The following is a 20,305-nucleotide window of genomic DNA, read 5'->3' as shown; positions in this document are numbered from 1 at the left end:
CTATAGTACTAGATATTTGAGAATGTTAAGGGTCACATATACAGTGCAATAAAGAAAATGCATAACTATTAAAACAGATAAAAGTTGAAAACAAACACCTTTAATGACAGCACTCGAGAGGCAGAGGCAGACAGAGGAGTTCCAAACCAGCCTGCTCTACAGCGTGAGCCCAGGCAGCCAGGGTCACACAGAGAAACGCTGTCTTGGGGAGTAGGGGATCACACACAGCAACAAAATGTTAAAAACAGAATTTTCCTAGCCTGGAAGAGCTCAAGTTATGTTTTTCCACCGAACAATACTTTCTGCATTTTACCCTCACTGCCTTGTAAATAACCGTATCAAGAGAGAATAACTCTGTTAAGAGTTTATCAAAAGATGGTAAAGGTAAAATAGTTCATAGAGAAATTAAAGTAGCATACCATTAGTGACTTGTAAGTTATCCAATCTGTTTGATTTGGAGGAATAGTTGTTATCATTTCTGTGGTCTGAACAAAAATCCCCCCGAGGCTCACAAAGCTCATCTATTTGAGTGCTTAGTCACCAGGGAGTGACACTATTTGAAAGGTTAGATGTGGCTTTGTGGGAAGTGTGTCTGGGGAGGGGGGGGGGGCAGGAGGCTTTAAGGCTTCCAAAGCCAACACCAAGGCTGGCGTCTCTCTGCCTGCAGATCAGGATGTAGGCTGTCTACCTCTCCAGCACCATGCCTGGTGCTAATTAAATAAACAAAACTAAATAAATTTTAGAGCTGAGAGGGGGGAGGGAAGAGAGGGAAGGACAAAGGAAAGAGGAAAAGAAAGAGGAGGGGGAAGACGAGAGAGCACATAGACACAAACCAGTAATGCAATAGTTGGTTACATTCAGTATCATTTCCGCGCTTACCCATGGGGACAATCTCTCCTGTTTCTAGGTCCTTTGCCAATGTTGCCTGAAAGGGATCTCCCAGACGAATATCTAGACTCAACTCCATCTTCTTCTCTGTAAAACAAATACCATGGAAACAAAAGTACTTTCTTAAACTTAGTCTCCATTAACAAAATCAGTACAAAATATAGAGACAAGGTATAAAGAAAACCGACAAAGATTTAACAACTACTTTCTATTCATAAGTTACCACTCTAAAAAACAAAATTCAAATTCTAAGGCATACAACTCAATGTAAAGCTAATACCTCTGTGAGACACGTCAACTCTTGATTTCAAAAGACTAACTGGTGATTTGCATATTCCCTCAAAGCTGCAATTATAAAAAAGTTCTTAAAAAGTTCATTACATGACTATTGCAAGCATACTTTGAATATGGAAAAGGGAAGGTTCTTAAGACTAAGTGAGGAGATATTTATACTATATAGCTATTTTTATAAGAAAATTATTGCCAGGCAGTGGTGGCGCACGCCTTTAATCCCAGCACTTGAGAGGCAGAGGCAGGCAGATTTCTGAGCTCAAGACCAGCCTGGTCTACAGAGTGAGTTCCAGGACAGCCAGGGCTACACAGAGAAACCCTGTCTCGAAAATTCAAAAACAAACAAAAAACAAAAAACAAAAACAAAATTATTGTCTACTTTCCAAATGGAAATATGTCATTATAAAGTGAGTTTTACTGATAAGAATATTGTGTCTTAAGTTTTAAGAGGTATGAAATCTAAGTTATGTGAGAAACAGTTTCATACTTTTGCAGTTCTCAGGGCGGATCGATTTCTTGGTGACTCTTTGGTTGACTTTGCCCAGGCTTCTTTTTGCCTTTATTGTGGCTGATGCTAAAGTTGGGGATATTATTTCAAACGTATGTCCTCCTAAAATTTAAGAAAAAAAAGCAAATATAACATTTCTGGGAGCAGCAAAAGCTTAAAGCAAAACATTAAATATATTATATTTCATTTCAAAGTAGCAAAGGAAATATCACTGTCCCTACGTGTTATAGCTGTTAAAATGACACAAATCCTAGCCAATTTCAATTGAGTCTCTAACACTCTATGATGTCATAGATGAAAGAAGACTCAACGACTTATTACTTGAAATAGTTTTCAGTGGAGGGTTAAAAACAAAAAAGGCTGCAGAAACTCGTAATGAGTGGGAAACAGTAAGCCACACTTAAGTGTCCTTTAACATAACTACATCTATCAAAGTAGAAAAGTAACTTCAACATTTAGATCCTTGTTAATGCTCTATAAAGAGAAGAGTGGCTAAGGATGAGAAGGTATCATCTTCCTCACATATTAGCTTTTTCAAGTTCTACTATGTTTATTTGGGCTGGAAGGATGGTTCACCAGGAACAACGTTGTAAAGAAAACTGACAAAGATTTAACAACTACTTTCTATTCATAAGTTACCACTCTAAAAAACAAAATTTCAAATTCTAAGGCATACAACTCAATGTAAAGCTAATACCTCTGTGAGACACATCAACTCTTGATTTCAAAAGACTGTAACTGGTGATTTGCATATTCCCTCAAAGCTGCAATTATAAAAAAGTTCTTAAAAAGTTCATTACATGACTATTGCAAGCATACTTTGAATATGGAAAAGGGAAGGTTCTTAAGACTAAGTGAGGAGATATTTATACTATATAGCTATTTTTATAAGAAAATTATTGCCAGGCAGTGGTGGCGCACGCCTTTAATCCCAGCACTTGAGAGGCAGAGGCAGGCAGATTTCTGAGCTCAAGGCCAGCCTGGTCTACAGAGTGAGTTCCAGGACAGCCAGGGCTACACAGAGAAACCCTGTCTCGAAAATTCAAAAACAAACAAAAAACAAAAAACAAAAACAAAATTATTGTCTACTTTCCAAATGGAACTATGTCATTATAAAGTGAGTTTTACTGATAAGAATATTGTGTCTTAAGTTTTAAGAGGTATGAAATCTAAGTTATGTGAGAAACAGTTTCATACTTTTGCAGTTCTCAGGGCGGATCGATTTCTTGGTGACTCTTTGGCTGGCTTTGCCCAGGTTTCTTTTTGCCTTTATTGTGGCTGATGCTAAAGTTGGGGATATTATTTCAAACGTATGTCCTCCTAAAATTTAAGAAAAAAAAGCAAATATAACATTTCTGGGAGCATCAAAAGCTTAAAGCAAAACATTAAATATATTATATTTCATTTCAAAGTAGCAAAGGAAATATCACTGTCCCTACGTGTTATAGCTGTTAAAATGACACAAATCCTAGCCAATTTCAATTGAGTCTCTAACACTCTATGATGTCATAGATGAAAGAAGACTCAACGACTTATTACTTGAAATAGTTTTCAGTGGAGGGTTAAAAACAAAAAAGGCTGCATGCAGAAACTCGTAATGAGTGGGAAACAGTAAGCCACACTTAAGTGTCCTTTAACATAACTACATCTATCAAAGTAGAAAAGTAACTTCAACATTTAGATCCTTGTTAATGCTCTATAAAGAGAAGAGTTGCTAAGGATGAGAAGGTATCATCTTCCTCACATATTAGCTTTTTCATGCTCTACTATGTTTATTTGGGCTGGAAGGATGCTTCACCAGGAACAACTTTGTACTGCTCTTCTAAAGGGCCAGCCTTCAGCTGTCAACAGCCATGCAAGGCACCTCACAACCAAGTGCTCACTCCAGCTCCAGGGGATGCCAATGACTCTGCCTCTGTGCATATCCTCACACCTACATGCATGCGTATAATTAAAATAAAATACACCGTAAGGAGGATTTACTTTGGACAATTAAAAACTTCAGATATCTAAAGGACAATGTCTACAAAAATCAGTCAAACAGCCAGTTACAAAAGAGAAACAAAATCAGCATTTCTATAATAATGAGATAAACCTGAATTTGAAACTTATTCTTTAGACATGTTTATGTGTGTATGTGTGTGAGGCAGGGTAATGATTAAATGAGGTAATATCTATAAATTTGTTGAATAAGGCCTGTCATATGGTAAACTGCAGCAATAATTCCTTCATTTATGAGATATTATAGTCTAAATCAGATCTTACCTGATGAGCTTTCCTGATAATCTACTCGTTCCCCTCGCCAATATTCCAGAGGTTTCAAACGTACTCTTTTAGATCTACGAACACCAGGTGAGGTGGAGGGCAGAACTGTCAAAAGTTAAACAAAATTCAAAATATTCAGTAAACATAGTAGATAGATGCATATCAACCTTTATAACATACTGTTCCAATCAGGAGACAAAAGTCACATTTCTACATGTCGGTATAAACAATTAAAGTCCAGGAAAAATGAAACCTCTACACTAATACATCTCTAATACACATGAGAATATTAATTGTATCATCTTATCTGAACAAAGCTACACTCCATATATTAACAGAATTCATTGTTATAATTTGAGATTATGTTAGTTTATGAGTACTGTTAACCTACAGAACTACTCTCTACCAAGGACTCCCAGTCAGAACATTTGGCTACAGCCAGGTGCATGAATTTTATCTTCCTTCCTGCTCTCCAGCCTAGACTCTCTAAACCATCCATTCTCCTGCTGCAGCCTGCCACCTGAGAAATGCTCCCAGCCACTGTCTAAGCCCCTGGGACACAGCCTTGCAGTGCAGATAGTTCCTCCTCTCCAAACCTCACGGTCTTTCCTGCTATCCTGTCTCCATGCCTTTGTGACATCTCATGGACCCACAGAGCACATACACCAGTCACCACACTTGGCTGGGAATCAGGGATCCCAAAGAGTTACACTTGGCTAGGACCCAGAATGGGCAGCAGCAAGCAAGACAATGTCCACCACACAACAAAGAAAAAACAGCTGTGCCAAGAAACACTTCAAAAGCCATAACTTCAGAAGTCTAGATTCCAGCACAAAAACAAACATGAATAACCAAAACACCTCTTCCAGAAGCCTGCAACCCTGTTGGAACAGGCGCCAGGAAAAACAGTTTAGCTGAGGCACAGCAAAGGACTGCAAAATAGAAATAAACAAATATGCTCAAAGACCTTAACGAGGATAGGAATAACTGAGCTAATGAAGATCACAGAAACACAAAGGGATAAATGAATTCATGAGGACAGTCAAGGCATTAAGGTAGAATTTAACAAAAAAAGAACCAGTAAAGAAAACTCAGACAAAAGGAAAACTGTAACTATAAAGTTCAGGATGTCAAACAAACACCTCAGAAGCAAGCCTCATCGATGAAAGACACAGAAGAGAGAATCTCAAGTGATAAAACAGAACAAATAGCTCAGTCAAAGAAGGTGTTAAATTTTAAGAAACCCAGACATAAACAACACAAAAAGCATGGGGCATTACAAAAAGACCAAACATATGAATAATAAGTATAGAAGAAAGAAATAAAACCCAGGTCAAAGACATAGAAAATGTTTTAAGTAAAATCATAGAAAAAAAAATTTCCCAATCTAAAGAAAAATACCTATCAAGATATGGGATTAGGAAAAATAAAAATCAAACCAGAAAACCTAAAAGAAATTGAGCTTTTGATATATATTTGAAATTAGGGAAACCTACCAAAGTCAAATTGAGATTAAACAATATAAACAGATATATAACAAGTAAAATAGAAGCAATAACTAAGTCACCCCACCAGCCCCCAAAAAGGAAAGAAAAAGAGCCCAAGGATAGATAGATGCAGAATTCTATCACAAACTGAAAGAACTAACACCAATATTGTTCAAATTATTCCATAGAATAGAAACTAAAGGATTATTTCCTAGTTGGTTCAATAAAGCCAGTATTACCCTGATAGCATAATTATACAAAGATCCAAATGAGAAAAAGTTACAGACCAAACTCTTTTCTAAACATAGCAGCAAAAATTCTTCATAAATACTTGCAAACTTCATGTGCGTCCTCCAACAACTGAAGTGGGAGGGTGGGAAGGGGAGCTGCCTGTAGATTCTAGATCCTGTTCCCCTAACTGGGCTACCTTGCCTGACCTCAATGGGAGAGCATGTACCTAGACCTGCAGTGACTTGAGGTGCCAGGGTGGGTTGATACCCAGCGGGGGACATCCCCCTTCTCAGAGGTAAGGGAAGGGGAAATGAGTGGAGGGGCTGTGTGACGGGAGGGAGGGGTGTGATCATAAACAAAAACAAAACCCAACAATAAAAAAAAAAGAAATTAAGGAAACAGTACATTCTACAATTTAGAAAAAATCAAAAGAAAGGAAGAAAGAATAGAAAGAAGAAAAAAGGAGAAGCAAATAAAGAAGGAGGTATAATTAACAAGGCAAGTGAAAAACTTCATACAAATTTTAAGACATTGAAGAAAAAAAGATACTAGAAGATGGAAAGATCTCCCAAGCAAATCTGTAGGACCTGCAGGATTAATGTTGTAAAAAGATCCATCTTCACAAAAGAAATCTACATATTCAATGCAATGTCCCTCAAAATTCTAGCACAATTTTTAACAGAATTAAATATTCTCCAATTTCATATGGAAATACAAACACACAAAGGATACCCAGACACTATTGTGGATGCCAAGAAGTGCTTGCTGACAGGGGCCTGATATAACTGTCTCCTGAGAAGCTCTGCCAGAATCTCACAAATACAGAGGCTCACAGCCAACCATTGGACTGAACACGGGGGTCCCCGATGGAGGAGTTAAGAGAAAGGACTGAAGGAGCTGAAGAGGTTTGCAACCCCATAGAAAGAACAATAATATCAACCAACCAGAGCTCCCAGGGAGCAAACCACCAACCAAGGAGTACACATGGAGAAACCCATGGCTCCAGCTGCATATGTAGCAGAGGACATTGGCCTTGCTGGACACCAAAGGGAGGAGAGGCCGTTGGTCCTGTGAAGGTTTGATGCCTCAGTGTAGGAAAATTTGAGGGTGGGAAGGCAGGAGCAGGTGGGTGGGTAGGGGAGCACCCTCACAGAAGCAGGGGAGGGGAGAGTGGAATACAGGGGTGGGGGTGGGGGCAAGAAAGGGGATAACATTTGAAATGTAAATAAAGAAAATATCCAATAAAATATATATTTTTAAAAATCCTGAATATAAAAGAACTTCTAAAGTTATCACCATCCTAGACTTCAAGTTGTACTATACAGAGGTTAAATACTTGGTACTTAGTTAAATACCAGGGAAGAAAGGTCTCTCCCAAGGAATGAGCACCAGAATATAGATTATAAAGAGATAAAGGGGAAATTGGACTAAGAAGGCTAAATTGGGGGGGGGGGGGCGATTTTTGGAGGGACATCTAAAACAGCTTTTTGAAAAACCACAGGGAACCTACCTTTTTGTAAGCTTCTTAAAATACATACATAAAATTAAAGGCACTTAAATGAAGTCATCATATAATGGGGGAAACATCATATGCTAAACTCTCCAGTGCTAGGCATGAGTTACATCGTGTTGAGTAACTGGCCAAAGGAGTCCCATAACCAGCCCACCTCCCAAACACTACAAGTTGTGGTCAAGGCTATTGGTTACTCTCTACAACCTCAGGCAATAAGGCCCTATAACTGAAGAGACAACTTACGTCATCAAACACAAAGAAATTAAGCTGATTATGACCTAGAGCTTCACCTCTACTAATGAACAGTGAGGTTCTTTTCATGCTACCAAAGAAAAGTTATCATGAATATCATTCAGCTACAAATCCAGAGACCTACAACAACCTGATTAGAGCATATACTGGCACAATAGTGACATCTATGTTATGAGAATAACAACCACTTTTTGATTGGATTTAAGGTTCATTCCATGAGATCATACCCATGCCTAGTACTACTAAAGTAGCCAAGAGCCAGCGCATAGGAAGATCATAGGCGTTTGGGAAATGTCTATAATTTTTCTGCTAAAGGAACACAGAAATAAAATGATTCCTAGTGACATACTGTTACCCATAGGTCAGATCATTTCTCAGCCCTCAAAAGATCCACTTCTTCTTGAAGTAGACAAGAATTAAAACAGAGGCCCACAACTGGCCAGTGTGCAGAGAGGGAGAGAGGGTGGAACTCTCACCCATAAATGGGATGTCTATCAAAGCCCTCCCGTGAAGGCTCAGTGATCTATGAGGGGAGGAGTCAGAAAATCTGTAAAAGTCAGAGGTGTTGGTAGACTCCAGTGAATCAGTATCCTCCAGGCCTGATACACATATGAACTCATAAAGACTTCACACACAAGACCTGTATAGGTTCAAACCAGACAAACACCCAAACATAAAGGAGAAATAAATACAAAATCCCATCCCTAACCAAGAAGCTATTTGCAACTAATATTTGCTGGGAAAGGGAAAAGTATTTTTCTCCAATAGAGCGTCACATTCCAGAGTAGAGCCCATGCACAGGAGTTGCTGGCCAACATAAAATGCACTCCGTGGGTTTTGACACTTTTTGTTTGTCTGTTTGTTTTTGTTTTTGTTTTGTTTTTTGCCATTTTCCTTTTCTTTTTTTGAATTGTTTTTGCTTTCCTTTTGTTTTTGAGAAAGAGAAAATATGAGCAGGTTGGAAAGTGGAGAGGATCTGGGAACTGCTGGGGCTGGAAAAAGAATATGATTAAAATACATTATATGAAAAAATTTTAAATTAAGAAAAACTTTAACATTTTGATTAGCCTTCATCATGGCACATGTATGTCATACTTGTAGGTAATGGACTTTGGTCAATTCCACATAATACCTTTTCCTGTCCTTCTTACTTTGTTCTGACCCCATCTCTTCCTAGTTTATCCCTCTCTAATTCTCTAATTTTCTTTCCTTCTTTTTTTAAAAAACTCCAGATACCACATAGGAGAGGAAACATGAAATGCTTGTCTGTATCCAACTCATGCATGTTACTTAGCAAGCCTAGCGACTGGAAGAAATCTTTACGTTTCGACTACATTCTAGAGGAGATTTTACAAAGCCTGACTCATTGCTCATTGACTTATGAGAGTCTTTCTTCCGTGTACTGAGCACGTGACTAGTTTTCTAAGTGATCAGATAGAGATTTGTACAATACATTGGAATCTGTATTGTCTTAATAAAACTTAGAATAGGCTAAAGGAAAAAATAAAATTAATCAACATGTTTTATTTTTATCAAGAGGAAAAATAGAAAACATTAAATATCTTGGTAAGGATTACTTTTCCTTGTGATTTTAATTGTTTTGTTTTGTTTTAGAGGAGGTGTTAAGCGATAACCTCAGGTATAATATCAGGTAAGCACTACTGAGACACACATCTAGTCCTAAAGGGTATCGTTTGGATATAATCGTAGGGGAAGAGATATGTGTATGCCCAATGCCAGGGCACCCAAGTGTGTGAAGGGAAAGCACGGCAATTTTTGAAATGGTCAAAGACAGAAGGGAGGAAAGAAAAGGTCATTCTACTCATCTAGCAAAGACAAAGGAAACCAGTTACTGTGGGAAATTAAAATACTCATTAAGTCCAGGGAAAAGAAAGCATGTTGTTATCTGAAATAATTTGTATAGACTGAATTCCTTTACTAAGTTAGAAGCTACTGAATTTGACTAAACAGTATAGTACGCTGATCTGTGTTTATAAGCTTTCAAATAAAAGGATTACAGGTTATGAGGGCAGCTTAGTGGTTGGAAAGCATGCATGGAATTTGAAAAGACTCAGAGGTGATCACAAACACAATAAAAATAAATAAAATCATATTTAAAAACTATTGTCATGGGATTTAGCATGTCAATGCAAACAGAAAGCTAGTTCAGCTTTAATATTAGACAAAGTGGAACTCATCATTAAATCTGACGAACATGACATATAATGGCAGAATGAATGGATGAAGATAGAAAATTATCAACTTTTAAATGCACCATGTCAACTGTGGTGACATTTTAATGCAGTTTCCTCATTTGCCCCTCGAGCTGCGGGAATGGGAGTGAGCCAGGGGAAACTGGGAGAGGAGAGCAGCTCTTGGACATCACCGGCTGTCAGTATCTCCGCTAGCCTCTTCATTTGAGTGGTACCAAAGAACAGAGGGGAAAAGGGACTATAGGACTTACAAATAAGCAACAGAACAGTAACTCAGTGGGTTATAATGATATGAAATGCTGAGTAAATATGTAAGAGTAACCGGGATATATTTTCCTTGCTTAAATAAATTATATTTAAAGAGAGATTCAGTAGTACTATTTTTTCAATGGAAATACTCTAAGAATAAATTATTTTACCTAATTTGTGATGTAAATTCCTATCCGGTACCATATTAGAACTTCTTGTCAAATCTGCAAAATACAAAGGATAACATTATAAACAATGCAATATGCCTGCTAATTTTCTAATTAATTAATCTTAATAAGTACTATAAATAAGATTTAAACATAAAATCTAACTTATACTTGAATTTTTCATTGATAAACAATACAAGCTAAGGAAAAACAGTAGGACACTTTGATATAATAAGCATATTTATAGAGCACGATCATTAGGATTAACAAACGAAGCAGGGTTCTCCCTTGCTCATGAGTGGAAAGTGAGCCATCAGCAAATAATGCTTGGCATGATGGCGAGTAACAACCTGAAGGCGCAGGTCTCAACTCTACACTGAAAACACACAGGTTTGCTGAATGGATGAAGAAATAAAACCCACAGTCAGAGGGTGGATGGGGGTAGGGGGAATAAATCTAGAGTGTAAATAAATAAATATGTAACTAAATAAATGGAAAATAAAAAGAAGAAAATCTAGAAGAAAGAAAGGAAGGAAGGAAGGAAGGAAGGAAGGAAGGAAGGAAGGAAGGAAGGAAGAAAGAAAGAAAGAAAGAAAGAAAGAAAGAAAGAAAGAAAGAAAGAAAGAAAGAAAGAAAGAAAGAAAGAAAGAAAGAGAAAGAAAGGAGGAAGGGAGGAGGGAGGAAGGGAGGAAGGGAGGAAAAGAGGGAGAGGGGGAGAGAGAGAGAGAGCGAGGAAGGGAGGAAACAGTGGGCTCTGGCAATACTGCGTAGACTCAACAGCCACTATCACAATAAATTAGAAAAAAATGTCATTTCAAAGAAAATAACCTCCAATTCATAAATGTATATCAAATTCTGATATACACATATATCTGTATGGTGTACTGATACAGAAGGGTTATCATTTTGTAGAATTTGCTGATGAGCACAGCATATTTCATAAAAACATTTTTATTTAGTTTACTTTCATGTGTGCCAGAGGGTGTGCATGTAAATGACTGAGGAGGCGGAAGAGGCTCTCAGGTCCCCGGAGCTAGTTACAGATGGTAAAAGACTCACCAGGTAACAGGTGCTGAGAACCAAACTCAGCTCCTCTGCTTTAGAAACAGCAAGCTCCTAATAACTAAGCATCACTCCAGCCCCTACACTGTTGTTTTATCATGAATATTATTTTAGTTTTCTAGACAGAGTTTCTCTGTATAGCCCTGCCTGTCCTGGAAACTGCTCTGAAGATCAGGCTGGTCTCAAACTCACAGGGATCCTCCAGCATCTCTCTCCCATGGGATTAAAGACATGCAACAAGAACAGGAAGGAAGGAAGGAAGGAAGGAAGGAAGGAAGGAAGGAGGGAGGAAGGAGGGAGGGAGGAGGGAGGGAGAGAGGGAGGGAGGGAGGGAAGGAAGGAAGGAAGGAAGGAAGGAAGGAAGGAAGGAAGAAAGGAAGGAAGGAAGGAAGGAAGGCCATCTTTTTTTTTGTTTTCTATACAAAACTCAACTTATCTATAAAGATAGGGGCCCCTGAAAGTGAGTAGGTGGCAAAAGGAATTCCAACCAAATGCCACCAGGAAGCAAGAAAGTGTGTTGGTGACCTAATATTTGACTAAATAGACTTCAAGCTAAAATAATCAGAATAAAAGAACACTTCATTCTAATCAAAGGAAGAATTAACCAAGATGACATCTCTATCCTAAACAAATGTGCACCAAACTGTAGGGCACACAATTTCCTAAAAAGTGAACTGCTGAAATAAAAGAACAAATTAACATCTACCCATTAATAGTATGTGATTTCAATATCCTACAATTTGCAATGGACAGGTATTCTGAACAAAAATTAAACAGAAATATCAGAATTAATCGATCACAAAGCTTACCAGGTATCTACAGATTATTCTATCTAAACACAAAAGAATATACATTCTACTCAGCACATAGAATTTTCTCTAAAAGCAATATTCTGGGACACACACACAAAATTCTTAACAGATGCAGAAAGATTGAAATAACTCTCTATAGCCTATCCGACCATGATGAAACAATAAAACTTAAAACCAATAGCAAACAAACTTCCAGTAAGTACACAAACTAATGGAGAACAAAGAACTCATAACTGAATGATTAATGGGGCAAAGAAGAAATCAAGAAAAAAAAAAGACTTCTCGTAACTAAATGAAAAAGAAACCATAACGCATGCAGCAAAACTGCTGGACCACATTCACAGCACTCCCAAGAGGGAAATGTATAAGTGCGTACATTACAAAATAAAAAAACCTGCAAATATAACTTAATGATGCCACTCAAAAGTTAGATGAACAAGCCGGGAGGTGGTGACACACGCCTGTAATCCCAACACTTGGGAGGCAGAGGCAGGCCGATTTCTGAGTTCAAAGCCAGCCTGGTCTACAGAGTGAGTTCCAGGACAGCCAGGGCTATACAGAGAAACCCTATGTGTATGTGTGTATGTGTGTATGTGTGTGTGTGTGTGGGGGGGGGGGAGTTAGATGAACAAGGACAAACCAAATCCAAACCCAGCAGAAGTTAATGAAATACAAGCAAAGAAAATAATACAAAGAATTAACAAATCCAGGACCTGGGTCTCTGCAGAGAAAAACAAGACTGGCAGATCCCTGACCCAACTAGCCAAAAGAAAGGGCCCAAACTAACAGTATGAGAAATAGACAAGGAAACTTTTTAACAGACCCCCCTAAAATTAAGAAAATTATAAGCAAATACTTTTTAAGAACACTCCATCAAGTTGAAACATCTAAAAGAAATGACAGAATTCTAGCTTTATCTAAGGTGTATAACATGGCTTCTGTAGACTACAAGTGAAGCCAAAAACACTGTAGCAGCAAACATCTCACCACTACTACTGTTTAACAGATCACCATCAAAGGAAACAGGTGATCATAAAACTATCAAGCTTACCATGTTCAAATCTAAGATTCTGTTGTATCTGTTCCTCCTTTCACAAGTCTCCATTGGATAAGAACAATGCTGTCTCAGATGCTTAGACCAAAAACCTTAATGTTCTTTCTAGTGTTTGTTTCTTATAACCACCATTCTTATAATCAATCAGTAATTCCTCTTGACTTCCAAAATTTACTATCAATAAAACAAACAAATAACAAACACACTCCACCCAGCACCAACACTGTGGGTCACAACCATCTGGAAAGTCTAGCTACAGGGAATCCAATGCCCTCTTCTGACATCAAAAGGCACCAGTCATACATATGATACAGACACACATGCAGGCAAAATGCTCATTAACATAAAAATTTAAAAAACCCAAAATTTCAGTACTTTAAAAATATATTTTTAAAAGAACATATTACAAAATACTGTATAGGGAAAACTATTCAAAATTTTACTCAGGTAAATTCACTTTCTATACCAAATAAAAGATAAAGAATATAGAAAGTGTTAAAGTTTAAAAACAAATATATAAATGTAAAAACAGTAAAAAAAAAAAAATTAGTGAATTAGTAGTAATAAAAAAGATAGTGTAACATTATATTCAGCACCAAAAAAACTGTAAAACTGTATTGAGGCATGAAAACTTTCAAACTTATATAAAATAGAGGAAAACAGTATAATGAACCCAATATATCAACCACCTATCTTCATTAGTCATCAACATGTAGTACTGCTGCTTTAAGTATTTCCTTATAAGCTTAACAAATTTATCTATTGATCTGTCAGTCTGTTCTGTCCATCGGTCCGTCCATCCTGTTGCAGGGGCTATTAGATACATATGCCAAGGAATTTGTGTGAAGAGCAGAGGACAACTGTGGAAATTAGTTCTCTCCCTTTGCTATGTGGATTCCAGGGACTTCAACTCAGGTAGTTAGGCTTAGTAGCAAGTGCCTAGACCCATCTAGACCATTTCAACACATTTCCAACTATAAAGTTGGAAGTAGGAAGTTAATAGTAGATCCACATTTGCTACTACTGAAAATTTAAATAAATACAGAATACTTTATATTCATAGTGCCTTAGAAACCAAGATCGTAGAAAATAATAACTTACCCAAACTCTCTTGGTCCTTTCCATCACCAACTTCTGAACTACTGATGTCAGGCATTTTACAATTCTTGAACCTGGAGGGTCTACTTAAGAACAAAACACATAAAATTTGTGTTTTTCTATGTGTCTAAATTTCATGGTATGTCTCAAAACTATCATGTTTCTTTCTTAAGAAATTAAAAGTGACACAATAGGGCATCAAGAATGTATTTCCACACAGCATAAAGCAAGGACTATGATTTGATCCCATCATTGAGTCAAATCTATCTAAATGAGAGAGAGAGAGAGAGAGAGAGAGAGAGAGAGAGAGAGAGAGAGAGAGAGATGGCAGATGGACAGCTCCTACATGTTTAATTTCAGTTTTTGTAGATGGTTTCTTTTTAAAATTAGGATATGCTTGTGGGTTTCTCTTATTTTTTTGTAAAATAATGTTGCTATTAAACTTGACTAAACTTATAAGTTATATAGAGCTTATAGCTAAGCTCTAGCTAAGTTTTGCAGAACATGCCTTTAATCCTAGTATTCAAGAGGCAGGAGGATGGAAAATTCAAGGCCAGTTTGGGGTCCATCAGCAGGCCCAGTGCCTCGGCTGCCTACGTAATGTGCCCTCCTCTAAGTAACAACCACTGTCCCTCACACAGTAAAGAACTCTAGTCCTCCCGTTAGCGGCTGAGAAGTTGCCCTCATTTATTAGTCTTTCACTTTTAAAGGTTTTAACAGTTCACAGATAATACAAGCAGATTGATCTCACTTGTTCAGTGTGAGTAGATGTTTTAGTAATACATCCACAAAGTCCTTGGCAATCTTCTTGTCAAAAGGTAAAACCTCATTTCCCTTTTCATGAATGTGGTCTGGACTTAGGATGACCTTAAGTCATCAAAAGGCATTGATTTCCCCTACGGTCACTTTCTTCTCTCAGATCATTTACTTTGTAGGAAGTTAGCTGCCACAAAACAAGAAACCAAAGCCAACTACCAAAATACAGCCAACAGTCATGAGAAACATAAGTGGGTCGTCCAGTTGTAGTCAAGTCTTCACAGAAAATACAAAGAAGAAATACTGGGTTCAGTTAGGTACCCCTTGCCCAGATTCCCAGCTCACACAAGGTATAAATAAATACATGTTTGCAAGTCAACACCAAAAATCAAATGCTGTTTGGGAATAAACTGCTACACTGAAATGGATAACTAGTGTAGTGAGTGACTTCTACTACCACTACACTGCATACACACCTTTCTTCCCACACTGAATGTTTAGGCACTTCTGAATTTAAAGTAGACACCATTTGTGTCTTGTTTGTATATTCCTCAGTATGAGACTTTAAATGAACATTCTGTGATGTCATAACACTGTTTTGATATTTAGATCCTCTTTTAGGTCTATGAAAAAAGTTTAAAATAATAGTTTTCAATTTTATTTTCAAACGTTCTTCCTTCTAGAAGAACAATATACAAATAATTATACAAGCAATATAAAATTGACTATAGTAAGTATTCATCATGTTCAGTTGAAAACCTTAAGATGTAGAATCAGGTTCATGAAGGTATCTGAAGTTTACAAAGACTCCAAATTTAAAAGAGAGAGAGAATACAAACCTGGGCTGAAACTAATAAAAAAAAGTGACACCAAGTGGCATTAATGTAAACAGTCTATGTGATATACTATACAACTAAATATCTATCACTTCAAATTCCCAAGTGAGGAAACAAATTCAGAGTAGTATTGTGCTTAGGGGTCACCTAGCTAACTGCAGAGACTGAATTTAAGAACAACTTTGTCAAAGTCCTTTATGCTTACTCTTACTCTGAATACTGCATAACAAAGCCAAACCAAACAATTCTGAATGAGAAAAAGAAAAGACAGCTATATTGTAAATACAAGAAAAATTACCCAGAAATATGGAGGCTCTTCTGAGTTGAGTCTGCCTCAATGTTTTTCAATGGCTTCCTCTGGGAACTAGAAATGTTACCCTGGCCACTAACAGTTCCACTAGAACCCTTTACATTTAAAGACCTCTGTACTGTTGAGCTGATCTGTGTCTTCTGTCTTTTTGATGGACAAGGTTTCTTCCCAGTATTCTCAGATACGTGATTTCTCTTAGTCCGTTTCTTTCTTTTAGGATATACCACTGATGATTCATTTTCTTTTGAAGAATTTCCATCAACAGAACCTGAAAGATTCAGTAACAATTTAAAATTAGCACATCTGTTCATATGATCTGGCTCACTGAAATACCAACATCATTACATTTACATATAAAAACTGCATAGGTTAAATTTGTTTCCATATATATATATATATATATTTTTTTTAAACTCTTTGTTTTTCAATTGTATTCTCAGGACATATAGAAGATTTTTTAATCCCATTATAAACTTCCTTAAATAATCTTTTCTCGCAGCAAAGAGCCGGGACACTCCACACCTTCTGTGTATGCCCGCCAGGAGAGAGTGATCTCTGGCAGCACTCTCACTCTGAGCGCAGAGGTGAGGTCTCCACCTTCTCTCTGGAGGGGACCTGCTAGGAGCACACAGGGCACAAGATCAGTGCAGCAGATGGGACAGAAGTCTTCCTGCCACCATTTGCACCAGGGAGCGGGGAGACTTCACAGCCTTCTGTGCAAAGCCCGCCAGGAGAGAGTGATCTCCCAGCAGTGCTTTCACTTTTGAACTCAGAAGAGTAAGGACACAGACTTACAGAGGCCCACAGGAGGAACAAACTCCAGCCAGAGGCAACAATACCAACTAGCACCAGATGGCGAAAGGCAAGCACAAGAATCCTACCAACAGAAACCAAGGCCACATGGCAACATCAAAACCCAGTTCTCCCACCACAGCAAGTCCTGGATACCCCAACACACCGGAAAAGCAAGAGTTGAATTTAAAATCATATCTCATGATGCTGATTAGAAGGCTTCAAGAAAGACTTAAATAACTCCCTTAAAGAAATACAGGAGAACATCGGTCAACAGGTAAAAGCCCTTAAAGAGGAAACACAAAAATCCCTTAAAGAAATATAGGAGGAGATAATGGGTCAACAGGCAGAAGCCCTTAAAGAAGAAACACAAAATCTCTTAAAGAATTACAGGAAAACACAATCAATCAAGTGAAGGAATTGAACAAAACCATCCAGGATCTAAAAGTGGAAGTAGAAACAATAAAGAAATCACAAAGTGAGACATCTCTGGAGATAGAAAATCTTGGAAAGAATTCAGGAGTCATAGATGCAAGCATCAACCACAGAATACAAGAGATAGAAGAAAGAACCTCAGGTGCTGAAGATACCATAGAAAAAACATTTACTCAACAGTCAAAGAAAATGCAAAATGCATAAAACTGGTAACTCAAAACATCCAGGAACTCCAGGACACCATGAGAAGACCAAACCTAAGGATTATAGGTATAGACAAGAGCAAAGATTTACATCTTAAAGGCCCAGTAAATATCTTCAACAAAATTGTAGAAGAAAACTTCGCTAACCTAGAGAAAGAGATGCCCATGAACATACAAGAAGCCTTCAGAACTCCAAACAGACTGGACCAGACCAGAAAGTCCTCCCAGCACATAATAATCAAAACACCAAATTCACTAAACAAAGAAAGAATATTAAAAGCAGTAACGGGAAAAGGGCAAGAAACGTATAAAGGCAAACCTATCAGAATTACACCATACCCAGCAAAACTCTCAATCATCATAGACGAAGAAACCAAGATATTCCATGATAAAACCGAATTTACACAATATCTCTCCACAAATCCAGCCCTACAAAGGATAATTGATAAAAAAAAAAAAAATGCCAACACAAGGAGGGAAACTACACCCTAGAAAAAGCAAGAAAGTAATCTTCCAACAAACCTAAAAGAAGATACCCACACAAACATAAAAATATCATCAAAAACAATAGGAAGCAACAATCACTACTCCTTAATATCTCTTAACAACAATGGACCAAACTCCCCAATAAAAAGACATAGACTAACAAAATATTTCTCATGTAAATCTTCGATTTTATCAGAAAATGTTTGTAATTCCCCTTTAATTAATTTAGTAATGATTTTTTATGTCTACCATTTTATTTGCATTATTTTTCATGATAATCTTCAAATTTAATGTCTTTCTATATATTTCCTCTATTTTATCAGATATGTTTTCAATGTAAATCTTTATCACAAATGTTTCTAATTCCACCTTCAATTAATTTAGAAAGACTTTTTATATCTACCATTTTATATGTAAAATTTTCCATGAAATAGTCAATTTTAACATGTTTGTCTAAATATTTCTTTTTTCTAAATATTTATTTATTTATTATATGAAGGAAGTACACTGTAGCTGTCTTCAGACACACCAGAAAAAGTCATCCACTCTCATTACAGATGGTTGTGAGCCACCATGTGGTTGCTGGGATTTGAACTCAGGACCTCCAGAAGAGCAGTCAGTGCTCTTAACCACTGAGCCATCTCTCCAACCCCTGTCTATATATTTCTTGAATTTTACCAGAAATGTTTTCCATGTAAATCTTCAATTTTATCTGAAAATGTTTATAATTCCACCTTCAATCAACTTAGAAGTATCTTTATGCCTATCATTTTATCTGTATAAATTTCCATGATAATCTTTAATTTTAACGTGTTTCTATATATTTCTTCAATTTTGTCAGAAATATTTTCCATGTAAATCTTCAAGTTTATCAGAAAATGCTTATAATTCCACTTTCAATCAACTTAGGAATACTTTTATGCCGACCGTTATTATATCTATATAAAATTTTCCATGATAATCTTCAATTCTAACATGTTTTTCTACATTTTTCTACAATTTCATCAGAAATATTTTCCACGTAAATCTTCAATTCTATCATAAAATGTTTCTATTCCATATTTCAATTAATTTAGCAGTTTTACATGTCTACCACTTTACTCTTTAATTTTCCATGAAAATTGTCAATTTTGACATGTTTATCTGAAAAATATTTTCCATGTAAATCTTTAATTTTATCACAAAATGTTTTTACTTCCCTTTTCAATAAAAAAATAAAATAAAATAATCTTTTCTCTGGCTTTGTACATTACTTGCCTGACCATCTATAATGGTCAGTGCTGTCAGCTTGACAGAAACTAAATATGCTAGGAGATGGGTCTGGGCGTGCCTATGGGAACTAGCTCAATCGTGATAATGTTCATTAAGGTGTGCAGACCCACCCACAGCCAGTGGCTAGCACCATTCCTTGGCTGCCATCTTGGAGAGTGGAGAGGGGGCACTGCTGAGCAGTAGCGTGCACTCACTGGTCTTGGGATCTGAGTTTGGAAGCAATCTAAGGGGCTAGCCGTCTCATGCCATGTCTTACCCTCTAGAACTATAGGCCAAAAGAAATCTTTTTTCTCATAAGTTGCATTTATCAGAGTATTTTGTCATAGCAATAGAAAAGACATCATCCTATAATTCCAAATTTCTCAGTTTATCATCTTTCTCTGTAGGAACCTATCCACTCATAGCACCTTGTACCAAAGTAGTACTCAATTCTACCTATCCACCCCTGCTGTCTTTCTTGATGTTACCCTTCATCTGACAGACACCTATCATTATGTGAATTATTTTATTGATATCCTCTTCTCTCATAGAATGTAAATCTTCATGAGCACAAGGACTTTTGACTTTGTCTATTTGCCCACAGCACATGTCTACATGCACACCACTGGAGAACTTTATACTTCAGTTAACAATAGTGAATCAATTTAACTTTATCTTCAAAAAAGTTTTCTATATAGTGAGAATAATTCACACATAACATCATAGAGAATGACTGTAGGGACCCTTCAATAAAGATAAATTAAATAAAAATACTTAACTTTATCTGGTTTTACTATCCACCATTCAGATGGCTGCTTAGAAAGTCTATGATCTTTCCTGGAAGTCAAAGTTATTTCTTCAGAAACAAATTTGTTCTTGGACCCACCAGAAAAATATTTCTTTCCAGATTTTTCCTTATTGGTTTGAGTGTTATTCTTTTTTTTCTTATTTTCTAATATAAAGAAAAACCACAAAAACTATTCAAAATATAAGTTTTCAGAAATTCACAAAAGATTTTAAATAAATAAAACTCAATTATAAAAACATCTTACTACCGGGCGTGGTGGCGCACGCCTTTAATCCCAGTACTTGGGAGGCAGAGGCAGGTGGATTTCTGAGTTCGAGGCCAGCCTAGTCTACAGAGTG

At 37.0% G+C, this 20,305-nt stretch overlaps 1 protein-coding gene across 7 annotated transcripts in view; it reads right to left on the bottom strand.

Moving 5' to 3' along the window:
- Positions 1 to 20,305, bottom strand: part of Cenpc (centromere protein C) — a 62,748-nt gene that overhangs the window by 20,481 nt on the left and 21,962 nt on the right. For 2 of the 7 annotated variants that reach the window (XM_052199766.1, XM_052199768.1), the window contains exons 9-15: positions 15,981 to 16,260; positions 14,094 to 14,176; positions 10,068 to 10,121; positions 3,953 to 4,057; positions 2,885 to 3,007; positions 1,667 to 1,789; positions 880 to 975 (exon numbers count right to left, since the gene is read on the bottom strand). In XM_052199766.1, coding sequence (XP_052055726.1) covers positions 880 to 975; positions 1,667 to 1,789; positions 2,885 to 3,007; positions 3,953 to 4,057; positions 10,068 to 10,121; positions 14,094 to 14,176; positions 15,981 to 16,260 — 864 coding nt within the window. Of the gene's footprint in view, positions 1 to 879; positions 976 to 1,666; positions 1,790 to 2,884; positions 3,008 to 3,952; positions 4,058 to 10,067; positions 10,122 to 14,093; positions 14,177 to 15,322; positions 15,470 to 15,980; positions 16,261 to 19,009; positions 19,011 to 19,938; positions 20,112 to 20,305 lie in introns of all 7 variants that reach the window. The other 5 variants (XM_052199770.1, XM_052199771.1, XM_052199772.1 and 2 more) reach the window with 4 other exon arrangements.

Source organism: Apodemus sylvaticus, chromosome 11 (genome assembly GCF_947179515.1).
Source record: "Apodemus sylvaticus chromosome 11, mApoSyl1.1, whole genome shotgun sequence".
NCBI lineage: Eukaryota > Metazoa > Chordata > Mammalia > Rodentia > Muridae > Apodemus > Apodemus sylvaticus.
The sequence above is the reverse complement of the archived record's forward strand: the minus strand, read 5'-3'. Positions and strand labels throughout refer to the sequence as shown.